Source organism: Dreissena polymorpha, chromosome 1, assembly GCF_020536995.1.
Source record: "Dreissena polymorpha isolate Duluth1 chromosome 1, UMN_Dpol_1.0, whole genome shotgun sequence".
Classification (NCBI taxonomy): Eukaryota; Metazoa; Mollusca; class Bivalvia; order Myida; family Dreissenidae; genus Dreissena; species Dreissena polymorpha.
The window spans coordinates 21,022,565-21,039,420 of record NC_068355.1 but is presented as its reverse complement, the minus strand read 5'-3'; the positions used below and the strand labels follow the sequence as shown (position 1 = coordinate 21,039,420).

Sequence of the window (16,856 nt, the reverse complement as noted above, 5' to 3'; positions counted from 1 at the left end):
GCAGACGACAAATTTCCCAGCATGCAAAGGGTTAATATTGAACAGTCTCATTAGCTTTTGCCTAGGATATTCTGGTACATGACGAATATGGAATCACACTTTCCCTTTCTTTTCTGATTTTACTGTACAAATAAATTCTTAAATGTGAATGTCATGTTCATCATATGCCATTTGTTCCCATTCGGAACTTAATATTTTATTTACATGTAGGGATAATACTTCTTAGAATTCCCTGCACATTGTGTCTAAATATCTTCCAACATTTCTGATAATTTATTTAAAGCCCTGCTTGATTCATATAATAAATTTTGAACATTTCTTTCATTGTTACACAAAACATTTTAAATGACTCTTAAGTTCATGCCTGATCATCAACCAAACACTTATAAAAAACTAACACAAACAATTAAAAAAGTTTAACACCACATACTGCGATTTCAGCAGTGTTCCTATAAGGCATCCACAAATTTACATAACTTGAAGAACATAAATTATTCTACCTAAATATAAACGATTCATTAAAAAATATGCATTCATTTTTTTATTTAAGAAAGAAATATGAACTAATGAAGTATTAATGAGTGATTTCAACTCTTCTTATGGTACCTTTATCAGGGCTTGCACTAAGAAGTAAATTTTGGAAGTCCTGACTTCCTGCCCTTTACTTATGGAAGTCCCACTCAAAAATGTTGGAAGTCCAAACAACTTTAATGTTGATGTAAACGGAATGTATACTGCGTAAATGATCACAAACTCTTCCCATCCATTTTGGGTCACTGTACATCTGTGAAAGTAACTAGATATATCTTACAAGGTGGAGACTACCCTAGGCTTTAAAAATAGGGAGAAGTTTGGAAAATCAGGGTATAAGTTTGTGCAAACAATATCAACTTAAAAAAGAAAACATGTTAATTTCAAAACTTGTATTATTTCTATCATTTTACTATGTTCATTTGAAAAAAAACAATAAATTCTCATTAAAATCTACGTAATCATAACACTTTTAAGCCATTCAACACATTTAAGTAATTTGAGATATGTGCGGTTGCACATTTTCATCACATATTTATTGTCATTTTATTATCCTCATCACTATGACTGCATTTGCAACAAAACACAATCTTAATGAATGGCCAAGATAGCGTTGTTTCTATGTATAACGCTCACCAATTATTTAAATGGAAACTTTGAGGCAAACATTTGCACCCTATACATGATTTTTAATTTACAGAATATACCAGTGTAGTGGTTTGGCTCCACTTGTACAGGCAGTCTGGGTTGCTGTGAGCGAAGCAGAGTATGGTGAGGTTGGACCCAGCCGTCACTGTGACATTCCTGGCGTCCGTCTTTGGGTACGTCTGCAGGTGAGTGATGAACGGGGCATCTGGAAATTGCTACTACATGATGATGATATGCTTATGTGACTGTTTTTTACTGACATTGATAAGTTAACCTATAGGCTGGTACAATAGATCCTGTGGTTATCTCGTTATCTGTTAGTTTAATTGGCTACTAAAGTATTGAGCAACTAGGTGTTGGGTACATACACTGGACACTCTGGGGAGGCAGCATGGTGTCACAGGCCATCTTGCTGGTGATGTTCATGAACTCTGCCGTACACTGGAACAGTTTGCCGTCAATCATTGACTCTAGACGCATTGTGATGCTCTTGGACACCTGCCACAGCAAGCAAATATGTGTCTTGTTCAGATAAAACTGGGCATAATACATGTGCGTAAAATGTTGTCCCAGATTAATCAGGGACGACCCTTTCTGCCTTAACTTGATTTTCCGTAAGGAGGGACTTCCTTGAAACTAAAAATACCATTTAAGCGGAAAGCAGGACTTTTTTTCCTTCTTTGAGACTGGCCGTGGACGGACATTTTGACACGGACAATTCACAATTCACGGACAATTCAATCTAATACGGCCATGATTTTTTACAAAAAAAACGGACATTTTGGGCTCAAAACTGTCAAACACAGACATTTCAAATATAATTTAAAATTAAGTTTCGTTTCACCGTTTTTCATTTCGATTTCGCAATTTTTGTTTACTAATCGTTTAAATGACGTCGTTGTTTCAATCGATTACAAATGTAAATCGATTAAAATTTTGAAACTTGTGAATATTAGTTTACGTGCGGCGGATCAACTTCGCCATTATCCAAACAAAATAGCGTCACACAACTCGCTGTACTATGCAAAAAAGATTTAAAAAACATACCAAATAATCCAGGTTTATTGAAATTTAGGATAACCATAAAAAAGCCGAAGCTTCTACAGAAGGGTAAGTGTTTTTACAATGCACAATTAAAACGGACATGGATTAAATTATGAGGAAAGCTGTAATCTGATTTTTTAATGCAAATGAAAGCATTGGTAACCGAGAGCGAGACTTGTTATCCGTTTTCAATTATTGTAAATATTGGTTCAAATGAAGTATAACTGTGATCCATTCACATGAACATGTTTAACAGTTTCAGTATTATAATGTTCTGGGAACGATATATTTTAATTAAGATACCAACTATTTCTGAAATCAAAAGTAGTTCTTTCACTCGTTGTACTATATTTCGGGTATGTTAAAATTCGGACATCTAAAGATAGTTATATTTATGTGTTGATTTGTTGTTGATAGTTTGTAAAAATATGTTTTGTGTTATTTCAGACAACAAGAATGAATGGTTGCAATTATCCTGTGCCTTTCAGTCAAAAAATAGATGTGAAAAATGTTCATTTAATTGGACCTGGAAATCAACCACAAAAGATAACAGAAAACCTTTTCACAATAGGTGTTGTTTTAGAATTTGTGAAATTTGATAATAAACAGAAGATGATTTATAACATGTCCAAATGACCAAATGTAACTGTTTAACAATGTGAATTAAGATGCTTTATTTTCTGATTTTTCATTCATTTTTCCTTTCAGATGATGTACATTTGTGGGATTCTAGGTTTCAATAAATAGTTCTGATACATTTATGCAGGATACTGTTACATTATTGTTAACATTATTATATTATGTTGGTTATCTGTTTTATCAAGTGAAAAAGTAATTTATATAAAAATAAAGCTTATTAAGACTTATGAAGGTACTTGTTGTTATTTATGTATTAGTTAACATCCTTCTAAAAGTAATAAAAAAATACAGTCAATGCCATCATTCATTAATGTAGTAAGGTTCTTTAAATGATTGTTCTTATTAATAAAGTCGGAATATCCGGCGGTTTTCACACCACGTTAAAGTTGCACAACTTTTTGGGGGCCAGTGAAACCCCTGAATATACTATTCATACAAGGAAGATATGATTTTATTACATTATTTAAGGACATTTTCATAATATTTAAGTGTTAATCATGCTTTTACTTTACTTATGCATTGATTTCTGAATTTCACAATTTGTACATGTTAGCGACTCGTTTTTGACAATTTTCAGTAGTTTGCGACTCATTTTTTCACAATTTTGAAATGTTCGCGGCTCATTTTTCACAAAATTAGGGGGCCAGGGCAGCTTCACAAAATCAGGAAAAAAGCCCTGGAATGTGTCGTCCCTGATTAGCCTGTGCTAATCTGGGACGACACTTTACGCACATGAATTAAGCCCAGTTTTCTAAGAACAAGACACATATCATAGCCATGACTTTTCAACACAATACAAGCCTGCATTTATAAAATAAGCCTTATTCTGGGAAAACTGGGCTTAATGCATGTGCATAAAGTGTTGTCGTACATTAGCCTATAAAGTCAAACAGTCTGTAAAAGTAGAAAATGTAGTCTTTGATTTGCGTGTGTGGACTGCACACTACAACATTTTAAATAATCTGCAGATATATTTTACCTTAATCCAAAGAATATGTCATTTGTTCACAGCTGACTCAAATATATATTTTTTGATTTTCTGTATTAATAGTCAACAAACAATAGACTACCTTCAATCAGTTTAGGTAAATTGTATTCTTTAAAAGAAATAAAAGAATATCTTTGATGCATCTGTGGTTTGATGTTTTTATTTGAATGGTCAACATGGGATCGATATTAGGCTGGATAATCAAACCAAAAAGCTTCACATCACATCAATACATATGGCTTTATCAAAATAAGTCCTCACTTAGTTTCGGCATATTAAATGGATCATTAATTTTTCTTAACGTCTCATGATTCTCTGGGGATTATTTCAATTAGAGAATAAATAATTGTCGTTAATAGAACTTCCACGGAAGATGCAGCCAGTAACAGTAACACAAAGCAAGACGCAGCAAGGAAAATCTGCATATCAAGATAAAGAAATATCAAAAATCAATGATTCATCTATTCATTTGCACATGTATAATTGATTTGTTTTTATTGGAATAAAAAAATGAAATCAGAGAAAACATTTAAATACTTGATGCCTTACAAGATTTAAAACTTCACACATAGACCTTGCAGTGAACCTTAAAGATGGATTGATGTGTAATGTATGGTTGCATTTCTAAGACAACAAGATATGTGTTTGTCAGAAACACTTTGTCCCCTTTTGCACCGCTTTGAAGCTATATATTTGACCTTTGACCTTGAAGGATGACCTTGACCTTTCACCACTCAAAATGTGCAGCTCCATGAGACACACATGCATGCCAAATATTAAGTTGCTATCTTCAATATTGCAAAAGTTATTGCAAAAGTTGGCACAAACAAACAAACAAACACACACACCAAAAGACAGGGCAAAAACATTATGTCCTCCACTATAGTGGTGGGGGACATACAAATTATTAAACACAACAAAATTGACAATATTATTTAAAAATTGTGTTGTCTTCATATACGATACTTCCTTTTATTATGGACCATTAGTTTGTCATAGCTTAACATAACTGAATAATGTATACTTGCTTTAAATATGTTTTGTATACAAGCAACACTGTGCCGCACCTATATAAATTCAATGCCACTGTTGTTATGCAGCGAAGTGCCCTGCAAATTTTCTCTGATTCCTTAAAAGATCATGCTGGGAAAGCCTTGCAACATATAAAATCATGTGATTTCTCTTACAATAAATCCACAGCCAGATCAATACAAATTCCATATGCTATTTCATTATTTAAATGGAAAGGTGTGCCTTCCTGAAGCTTTAGACATTGGTAATTTGTCATACATCACAGCAAATGTATCACGGCAGAGTTGACAAGGCAATTCTAATGTATTACATGTTTATTACCCTAAAGGGACAAAATCTGCTGTTATAAACCAAAAGGCATGATTATTCTTACAAGATGACCATGGGCATTGAAGTGCTCACCTTAGACCCAAAGGAACTAAACTATTTCAAGAAGGTGGAGTTCAGGATGAAAAAAGCACTTTATGAAACATAATTATTTATGAGGCACATTGTTATCTTTGATGAGTTCGAAGATATTAACAGAACAAATTGTCTGACCACATATCATGAAGATTTTACTTTTTTACCTCAAACTAGGCCGAGATTCCATAAGAACAAATGTTCTGACCAAGTTTCTAGTGTTAACAAGGCTTCACTTTAGCAACACAAGGAAAACTGCCCCACACCCTGGTGGCCGTGTTTTTTCGGGACCACTCTTGAGCTCCGCCTATATATAATTAGGACAAATGTTCTTACCAAGTTTCATATAGATTGGACAATACATGTGGCCTCTAAAGTGTTAGCTAGATAAATGTTGACAAAGGACGACACTAGTCTGACAAATGGCGATCAAAGATAGCTCACTATGAGCAATATTGTGCTCAAGTGAGCTAAAAACTAGAGTTTTGTCACAGACGTGACATATACCCCTGGGGACATGCCGCATTGACACAGACTATTTTTCAAGCTGTCTTCACAAAACAAGAGAATCTAAATGGTGATTTTTAAGAATAATTATAATTTATGGCCCTTTTGACCTTTGAATTCTTTCGCATGACACGCTGTCCGATGACTGTGAACAAAACTAATGTACAGAGACATTTTAAAATATCACAATGAATGACATAGTTATTGCCCAGACAAACTTATTTATGGCCATTTTTCACTTTTGAACTCCACCTTGACCTTGAAGATATCGACGTAATTCTTTCGCATGACACATTGTCCAATGATTGTGAACAAATATACAAAGTAATTTTAAAATCTCACAATGAATGACATAGTTATGGCCCAGACAAGATCATTTACGGCCATTTTTGACCTTTGAACTCACAGTGTGACCTTGACCTTGGGGATACAATGTATCAACGTAATTCTTTCGCACGACACACCATCCAATAATGGTGAACAAATGTGCCAAATGATTTTAAAATCTCACAATGAATGACATAGTTATTGCCCGGACAAGCTCATTTATTGCCATGTTTGATCTTTGAAGTCAAAGTGTGAAATTGACCTTGGAGATATCGACATAATTCTTTCGCGTTATATACCGTCCAATGATGGTGAACAAATTTTCCAAACGATTTTAAAATCTCACAATAAATGATAAAGTTATAGCCCGGACATGCATTTGACCTTTCTTTGAACTCAAAGTGTTACCCTGACCTTGGAGATTTCGACCAAATTCTTTCGCCCAACACACCGTCCAATGATGGTGAACAAAGTTGCCAAATGATTTTTAAATCTCACAATAAATGATAAAGTTATGGCCCTGATATGCATTTGACCTTTGAACTCCAAGTGTGACCTTGACCTTTGAGATGTTGACGTACTTTTTTCACACGACACACCGTCCCATGATGGTAAACAAATGAACAAAGTTATTTAAAAATCTAACGATAAATGACATAGTTATGGTCCGGACAGACTTTCGGTTTTAAACACACTAAGTGACCCTGTGACCTAGTTTTTGACACGGCATGACCCATATTTAAACTTGACCTATAAATCATCTAGATACAACTTGTGACCAAGATTGGTGAAGATCGGATAAAATTTCGGGACAGACAGACAGACCGACCGACCGACAAAGTGACTCCTATATAGCCCCCTTTACCAATGGTAATGGGGGTATAAAAAAGAAACCCCCAGTTTTTACCCCTCAGGCATGATTGGTACAAACAGACGGATTATTATGCTGTGTTCCACATAAAATGCAGGACCTTCCAGTTTTGTGGTTTCATAGGAGTTTTCACTTCTGCATACATATAAGGGAATCAAGTAGCACCTAGGGCGGAACCAATTTTTACCCAAGGTTTATTTGAACGATATTTTGAAGAAAACCAAAACATCATGTTATATGCCAATTATAACAATTTTTGGCCTTATAGCTTTAGAGATTTTCAAATTCATTTTGCAATATGCTTCTATGTAACTCATGTGAACTCTGGGGAGTGGCCATTTCTACCACAGGGGCATGATTTGAAATTTAGTAGAGGACCACATGACAATGTAACACATGAAACAGACTGGAAGCTATCCAACAGTTTTGAAAGTGTCACCCAAGGTTCATTCCTATGCAACCCTTTGGGTATTATTCATGATACTGGACATGCTAAATATTAAACACATCAGACTTGGTTGAAGAGATGGAGGGACATAACAATTAAATGTAACCACAGTACAAATAATAAAATAAAATAATAATATCTCACCCTATTGGGAGTGTTGTCACTTTCCTCGTACAAATGTTGCAGGTCAACATGCAGCTTAGGTTTCAACCATGACAACACTGGAGGCTGGTTACCTTGGAAACCAAGTTCACAAGTAAAGGTCATGTTCTTTCCCTCATAGAATACAGTTGCATTGCTATTCTTGTAGCAGTTTGGCCCATAGCCTGGAACAAAATAATCACATACATACATTAAAAATTTACAAATACCGGTATATGTCAAATCCTGCGATTGTAAAAAAAGCAATCAGCATTATCATCTTGTTAATGTTTGATATTTTGTGGGTTTTTTTAAAATAAATTGTGTACGCTATTTCTGTAAACCATCAAACTTGACATAGCTGTCACTTTTGTTAAACTGTGACGTGTCATAAGAGGTTAGTCAAACCTGACATAGCTGTCACCTTTGTTAAGCTGTGATGTGTCATAAGAGGTTAGTCAAACCTGACATAGCTGTCACCTTTGTTAAGCTGTGACGTGTCATAAGAGGTTAGTCAAACCTGACATAGCTGTCACCTTTGTTAAGCTGTGACGTGTCATAAGAGGTTAGTCAAACCTGACATAGCTGTCACCTTTGTTAAGCTGTGACGTGTCATAAGAGGTTAGTATAACCTGACATAGCTGTCACCTTTGTTAAGCTGTGACGTGTCATAAGAGGTTAGTCAAACCTGACAAAGCTGTCACCTTTGTTAAGCTGTGACGTGTCATAAGAGGTTAGTCAAGCCTGACATAGCTGTCACCTTTGTTAAGCTGTGACGTGTCATAAGAGGTTAGTCAAGCCTGACATAGCTGTCACCTTTTTTAAGCTGTGATGTGTCATAAGAGGTTAGTCAAGCCTGACATAGCTGTCACCTTTGTTAAGCTGTGACGTGTCATAAGAGGTAAGTCAAACCTGACATAGCTGTCACCTTTGTTAAGCTGTGACGTGTCATAAGAGGTTAGTCAAACCTGACATAGCTGTCACCTTTGTTAAGCTGTGACGTGTCATAAGAGGTTAGTCAAACCTGACATAGCTGTCACCTTTGTTAAGCTGTGATGTGTCATAAGAGGTTAGTCAAACCTGACATAGCTGTCACCTTTGTTAAGCTGCGACGTGTCATAAGAGGTTAGTCAAACCTGACATAGCTGTCACCTTTGTTAAGCTGTGACGTGTCATAAGAGGTAAGTCAAACCTGACATAGCTGTCACCTTTGTTAAGATGTGACGTGTCATAAGAGGTTAGCCCAGATTAACCTGCCCCCAAATTAAAATCAGTCAGTATTATGCCCAAATTTAATTGTCAATTGTTTTAAGTGGTCAGGAATTAGTCATATCAAGGAAAGCAAAGGAGAAGCTTCAATTGATCTGCGTTGTTATCTAGCACCTCTGACGTACCAATATTAGCGTCCATCGTAGATCTATTGTGCACTTAAAGAATCTGATTGCAGTTATTGTCTTAAATGTAAAACAAGAGTTCCGCGGTCGGAGATGACCGCATTGAAGCCGGATTTTTGATTTAAATGACAGGAAAGTACCTTTCGTGTTTTTGTCAATGCAATACTTAAATTACTGAAATATTGTTCAAAGTTCAAAATGAAATGTAAGTACTTTTCAAGGCATGAGCAAACCTTGTGTTATGTTTTGAATGCATTGCAAACCTTTACGTCAAGTTTGAGATTCTAGGTCCAAGCATACCAAAGTTACAACAATTTTAACATTTAAGTTCACAGTGACCTTGACCTTCAAATGAATGACATTGAAATGAATGACCTTGAAATGACCAGTGGTCATCTAAGTGTGCTTGCAAACCTTTACGTCAAGTTTGAGATTCTAGGTCCAAGCATACCAAAGTTATAACAATTTTAACATTTTAACATTGAAGGTCACAGTGACCTTGACCTTCAAATGAATGACATTGAAATGAGCAGTGGTGATCTTCTAGTACTGGCCAACCTTTATGTCAAGTTTGAAGACTCTAGGTACAAGCATACCAAAGTTATAACATGGAATAAGAACTTTAACATTTTTACCTACCAAAGTTATAAGAACTTTAACATTTTTACATTCAAGGTCACAGTGACCTTGACCTTAGAATGAATGACCTTGAAATGACCAGTGGTCATCTAAGTGTGCTTGCAAACCTTCATGTCAAGTTTGAAGACTCTATGTCCAAGCATACCAAAGTTATAACAATTTTAACATTTTAACATTTAAGGTCACAGTGACCTTGACCTTCAAATGAATGACATTGAAATGACCAGTGGTCATCTTCTAGTACTGGCCAATCTTTATTTCAAGTTTGAAGACTCTAGGTACAAGCATACCAAAGTTATAACATGAAATAAGAACTTTAACATTTTTACATTCAAGGTCACAGTGACCTTGACCTTCAAATGAATGACCTTGAAATGTCCAGTGGTTACTTACTAGTTCTGGCCAACCTTCATGTCAAGTTTCAAGACTCTAGGTCCAAGCATACCAAAGTTATAACAACTTAAACATTTTTACATTCAAGGTCACAGTGACCTTGACCTTCAAATGAATGACCTTGAAATGTCCAGTGGTTACTTACTAGTTCTGGCCAACCTTCATGTCAAGTTTCAAGACTCTAGGTCCAAGCATACCAAAGTTATAACAACTTTAACATTTTTATATTGAAGGTCACAGTGACCTTCACCTTCAAATGAATGACCTTGAAATGACCAGTGGTCATCTGTTAATCCTGGCCAACCTTCATGTCAAGTTTGAAGACTCTAGGTCCAAGCATACCAAAGTTATACCATGAAATAAGAACTTTAACATTTTTACATTCAAGGTCACAGTGACCTTGACCTTCAAATGAATGACCTTGAAATGACCAGTGGTTACTAACTAGTTATGGCCAACCTTCATGTCAAGTTTCAAGACTCTAGGTCCAAGCATACCAAAGTTATAACAACTTTAACATTTTTTATATTGAAGGTCACAGTGACCTTGACCTTCAAATGAATGACCTTGAAATGACCAGTGGTCATCTGTTAATCCTGGCCAACCTTCATGTCAAGTTTGAAGACTCTAGGTCCAAGCATACCAAAGTTATACCATGAAATAAGAACTTTAACATTTTCGAGCACGCCGCCCGCCCGCCCCCCCCCGCCCCGCCCCCCCGCCCGCCCGACAACATCAATCTATAAGCCGAGATTTTTTCGAAAAAAATCCGGCTAAAAATTCTGTCCGCTGTGAGAACACAAATAATAGGGCATGGAGAAGGTTTGCCTTATTGGAATAATTACATGGAAATTTCCAAAATAAATTATATCAGAGAATGCAAGAAATTGTGAATAATTATCGCTAATTTTATAATGGCTAATTAGTATTTCAGCACACAAAGGAATGCCCTATCATTCAGAAGATCAGTGAGTTTACAAAACATTTTACATATTAAAGATAAGTTGTGCTAAGGTTGTGGTTGTTTGAATGAAAAATGTTATTTGTGCGATGTTTTGCACAAATATGGTTTAACAAGAGATTGCCAAGCAATATGGTCCCCTACTGGTGAAACTCCACCTTTGTCAGTATTTTTTTTTTTTCATTTATTGACGTAGGAACAAAATGAATTGACGTGCATAATCTCCATATTGCCATCTGTCCAGGTTTCAAGTTTCATAAAAAATATGAAGAAATTTTTAAGTTATCGCAGGATCCAGAAAAGAGTGATGGACTGACAGACCGACAGACTGACACACGGAGCGCAAACCATAAGTCCCCTCCGGATAGGTAGGGGACAATAAGCTTCTGGATTTTTTTTTTAATGAAAATGACACTTATTGCTGATGTACTATATTGACTGGCTCCTGTACACATGAGGTTGGATTGAATGTTTTCTTTATCCAGTCCCTTTAAATAAACTGTCATTCTCAGATCTGTCTGATGTGATTTCTTCTTCAGAATGCGTACTACTATCTAATTACATATTAACTGGTTTCATGTGCAGACGCTCATACAGTGCAATTTACATGAAATGAAATTGCACATTGCCTATAGCTTTCAAAAATGTATACTCAGAAATCAATATCGTTTGACTGTCTCCGCAAACCATTTACACGCTGCCAATCTTATTTCAGTTCTTATTTCATTTTCAATGCCAATACAGGCACAGTGGGTATCAAGGGAACCACAAAATGGGATGACAAGCAGTCAATTTGTTCTATCTTGTATTATTTATTTCTGAGTAATTAACTTAAATTTACTAATATTGTCTACTTAAATAAAGGACACAGTAAGGCAATATGTGAATTCTAAGTTACAAATGTAATAGTTTAATGATCATGTTGTCTTATTGATCTGTGGATTCTTGATTTAGTGTATGCAATAACAAGTCTTTGTTCATCTTTTTGAGAAAAGTAGAGGGGCCTATCATTTGGGTACACTTGGATTGATAAAAAAAAAATTGGGTTTTTTAACAAAATCAATTAACAATTAATTGTTTTCCGGATTAAAGTGAATTAATTTACAACACTTTTTTTTAGTTTTAAGTTAAATCTTAGATGGAAAATCTTACTTTTAAGCCATTTAATTTGCTGCATTTTTGTCACAAAATGGTCAATTTATCCCCAATAAGTTAATGAAATGTATAAAGAAAGTTTATACTATGTGTTATTTTTATTTTGGAACAGAAAGTGACAATATACATGAAAGTGGTAGATTTGCCAGAATGTGTTACAAGACAAAAGTCCATTTTATCAAATTGGAATTGTTTAATGACTTCATCTCAAAATAAGATTTCATAATAAATATTTTAGCTATAATGTGCAGTAAAAGTGCATAGTGCAGATATAAGCAGACTGAATATGGAAAATGTCATTTAGAGATTAACTCTATACAAATTAGTTCTAATGGATGTGGCAAGGTTTTCCCACAAAGCAGAAAGGAAACTTTCTATCATTATAATCAAACTTAATAAATGAGCTTCTTATCGCAGCATCTGTTGATCTTTTTTATTATAAAAAATACAGTTCTGTCATATTTTACAGTCACATTTATGACTAGACATCTAATGATCAATTCTTTCTTGCAAAAAACAACAACAACAACAAGTCTGTCATATTTCACTGTGAAAGTATATCAATGAATATAAATGATTAATCATTCAGGCTGGGGACAAAGAGGCCCTTTGTCTGGACAACTCACAGCATGGTCAGGTGACCTGGAGTTCAATACGGAGCCTCATTATTCCATCAAATGACACCCTAAGTGAGTTAACGATACATTAAGGCAATCAAGTCGCACTTGCTGCTTTTTCAACAACAAAGAGCAACATCAACCCTTGTTTACCACATGGCAACATATTGATTTTTTACCGCTTCATTTAAAGGTGCCTTCTTTGTTCAATCATCAATATCCTGATCAGCTGTTAGTTTATCCAACCAACCCCGTCATTTCAATTTGCATTAATTTTGAGCAAACGTGTTGCAACAAAGCTTTGATTGAAGAACACAAAAGATTCTTAAGTAGCTTTCAGCTTAAGGATGTAAACTTAACATTTTTTATCTCATGGCGAAGATGAAAGAAACAACAATAAGGGTTATTGTTCATATTTAATCATGCTGTTTTTAGATTTCAAGATAGCAAAAATGTATTTCAACTTTGCATTTACATTTAAAGAAAGTAAAAAGCCTGTGACTATCCCAAGATTAACAAGAAAAGTGTCAGTAGGACAAACAGGACACAGTTGCCCTCCACATTTTACATTCTAACAACTAACAACTTTTGCACAACAACTGCAGCAAAACATGCTGGTTAATACGTTTGTCAAGTTTAACCATTTACCACTCAGATACGTATTTTGACGCATTTGTAGTCCCTTAGAAAGTTAAATTTAATTTAAGACCTTTCTTACTAGATTCAAGTTTTATAAGCTTCATTTCTAACCCTTAGATACTGATGAGAAGCAAACAGCATACAACCTGAACAGACTGCGAGTTACTCGCAGGCTGTTCTAGTTTAATGCTGCTTGCACATAGCCATTTTCGCTTTGCTTTTGAGTGGGAACAGGTTAAGCCCGTTAGCATCAGTACTTTCTGTACACAAGTAAACAAAAGCACCGCCTAGCAGGTGCAGACCGCTCATCTATTTTTCTTTTTAAAGGTGAAGGGACCTACATTGTATTTTTTCAGTAAGGTTAAACCGCGCATTTAACGGTAAGGAAAATCTTGGATCAGCGTGGGGACCTCATATTACAAACGCCCTGTTGCACTTAATGAAAAAATACATATTTGTTTAAAAAATGACACCTATAGACAGGGCCCTCAATCTGTCAAATCCACGGCCGAAATTCAGCCGCATTCCCCCCACCCCCCCTGAAAAGTATACTTTTTTCCCCTATTGGGGGGAAAAATTCCCCCCTTAAAAAAAAAAAAAAATATACATAGATGTCTCATGATTATTATATCTCAATTCTATTTTAATCTAATCTTTTCAAACATACTAAATTATGAAATAAGCAATGAATATAGTGCAAACATGTACAAATGTAATAATTAGAGAGTAACTAAAAAATCCCCCAAAAAGGGAAACGCCGCGAAAATTCCCCCTGCTATGGGTAGCTACCCCTTCCCCTAAAATGGATTGAGGGCCCTGATAGAAAACTCTCACGAATGAGCGGGCTCTCCACTTTATCCCATAAAAAAATGGTGAAATATTTAAAAAGACATCCTTAAAAATGTTATCTGGGTCGCGCTTTATTCTCCCAACATAGATCTTAAATAGTCAATTGGTATAGGCACCGTGAGCATGCCACACATGTTTCTCTTTTACAAGACATGTCTCCATTTTTTCAATACAGTTAATTTTCTAGACAGCTGCAAAAACTAACTGGATGAATAGACATAACACCAATGACTCATGAGTGTGAAAATCTTGAATAGGTAAACATTTCAACTAGAAAACAGTCCCTGAAAACACATTTACATAATACTAAGTATTACACGTAAAAAGTGTATAATATGAATGTTATCTTATACATTTATATTTATATTAGAAGGAATTTCAATGGATGCCAGCAGTTTCTGTTAACAACACATAATTATCTAAGTCTTGGTTGCTGGTACAATGTATATTATTTTCAACAATATTAATAATAAATCTTTTATCTGCTTTCAATATATTTGCTGGACAACATAATTTCTCTTTTCACATGACTAACTTTGTGTACAATTTCACTAGCAGCATGCACAAACATGTATAAGTAATCAATAGAACAAACGCCCAGTATAGTCAAGAGAATATTGCCCACACCTATAATCAAGAAAATATTGCACACAGTACTTTGGTCATCAAGAGAAAATTTTCCATAATAATCAAACGATAAAGGCCACAATAATAAAAAGTAAAATTCCCACAACAATTAAGATCACAATGCATGCACCACCTAAACAAAACAAGCAAATCTACTTACCAACAACATACAGCTCTGCGGACACTGCCATGTTGTACTGCGTGTGTCGACAGGTGTAGGTGCCTGCGTCCTCACTACGCACATTCCTGATGGTCAGGTCACGCCAAAAGTCTCGCGCATATTTCACATCACTAAGGTAACCAGCCTGCCCCATGTCTTCTCGCTTCGTACTATCAGATGATTTTAACACCGACGCAACATTTTGGTCAGGGGCTAGAATCAAGTGCGGTTTGTTTGAGGCAATTGGTCTGAAGCTCCACTCGATATACTGGGTCTGATTGATGTGCTGTAGACCTTGAGTGGTGTTTACTCGCATGATGCAGAAAAACGTGGCGTTGTCACCAACGTTGTATACTGCGTTACGCATTTCCATGATTAACCCATTTGACTGTCCAAGCACTGAAATACAATGCCATATAATTAATTAACATAAAGCCTACTAAAGGCGAAATATCAATTAACAGGAATTTCCTTATTAAATGGGTTCTGGTGAAAGGACCCATTCATAAGCTTACGAAATATGCCATACACATACATGCCAGCACTTCTCAGATAAAGAAAAGCCTGTAAGCTCAACTTAACATGACGGACCAATGACTGAATACATGGAGCCTGCAAAATTCTAATGATAACTGGAATGGAGGTCCACCACTTTTTAAGGCACTTACATGTATGTCAAAGGTTTATGTGTAACCACTTTAAACAATAAATCAAATCTTTCACATCCATCTAAACGGCATCTAGGTAATAATAGTCTTTTGCGTATGTTTGTCATCCCAAACTATTCTCTTTAGTTTAAACCTATTTATTTAAGCTTGATTGCATAGAAAGCCTTAGACTTATTTGAAATGCTCTCGAGTCCGTTTCCTGGGACTAGAACCAGTACTTGGTGTCTATGGGGGAGATCTAAAGAACGCTCCCACAGTTGGGATCGAACCCATGACCTCCCAATCACTAGGCGGACACCATATCCACCACGCCACGGCAACTTCAATTACTATTTGTAAACTTTTCTCTTGACAAATAAATATAGAAAAGTTCAAAATACCGTATCCCAATCCAGTGGTTGGACTGCTCTTAAATGACTTAGATTTAAAGAAGAAGAAACTACCCTGATGTGTTGTGAAATCTTCCTATTGGAAATTATAGGGTTTTTTAATTGCTTGGTATCAAAAGCAAAAATCAACTCAAATATTGATTTACATTCATTTTGGCTTGAAATTCTCAGTGTAAGTGCTCATTTTATTTGTTAACTTGTAGAATGCACTTTTGGAATAAAATTTACAGAATTTGCCTTCCTTTTGGGAAATTTTCAGACAGCAATTTTACGGGTACTTTATAAAGAAGGGAAAAAATCGCTGGTTTACAACTATTAAATTGTTAGTTTATGTTGCTAATAAAAATGACATGTATAAGTAATCAATAGAACAAACAATATCAAGGGGTCTCACTCAAGTAAAATGTCAGTTTAAAATGTTGTCTTGTTTCAGCCTAACACAATTATGGCATTAATCAAAATGCAATGACTTGTAAATAAGGTTGACCTTTAATCAAATTGTTCTATAACAAGAGCACCGCATTACGAGTGCCACGTTCGGCTGCGGGTGCAGTTGTGAATAAATGAAAGCTTGTCAGATTTTATTTTTTTTTAGAGGTCACAGTGACCTTGACCTTTAACCTTAGTCCTAGTGACCCAAAAATGGGTGTGGTATGTAGAACTTATCAAAGTGCAGCTACATACCAAGTTTTAAAGTTGTAGGTTGAAGCACTTTGATTTTAGAGCCAATGTTCAAAACCTTTACAAAACGTAAAGGTTTTAGCACCAAGCGGACGACACAACACAA

General features: G+C 35.4%; 1 protein-coding gene across 3 annotated transcripts in view; it reads right to left on the bottom strand.

Moving 5' to 3' along the window:
• LOC127873834 (fibroblast growth factor receptor 1-like) overlaps positions 1-16,856 on the bottom strand; it is a 49,525-nt gene that overhangs the window by 27,230 nt on the left and 5,439 nt on the right. For all 3 annotated transcript variants that reach the window (XR_008046402.1, XM_052417849.1, XM_052417865.1), the window contains exons 2-5: positions 15,013-15,411; positions 7,582-7,763; positions 1,548-1,677; positions 1,239-1,384 (exon numbers count right to left, since the gene is read on the bottom strand). Coding sequence is in view for 2 of the 3 variants with exons in the window: in XM_052417849.1 (XP_052273809.1) it covers positions 1,239-1,384; positions 1,548-1,677; positions 7,582-7,763; positions 15,013-15,411 (857 nt within the window). In the remaining variant the exon portion in view is untranslated. The remainder of the gene's footprint in view (positions 1-1,238; positions 1,385-1,547; positions 1,678-7,581; positions 7,764-15,012; positions 15,412-16,856) is intronic.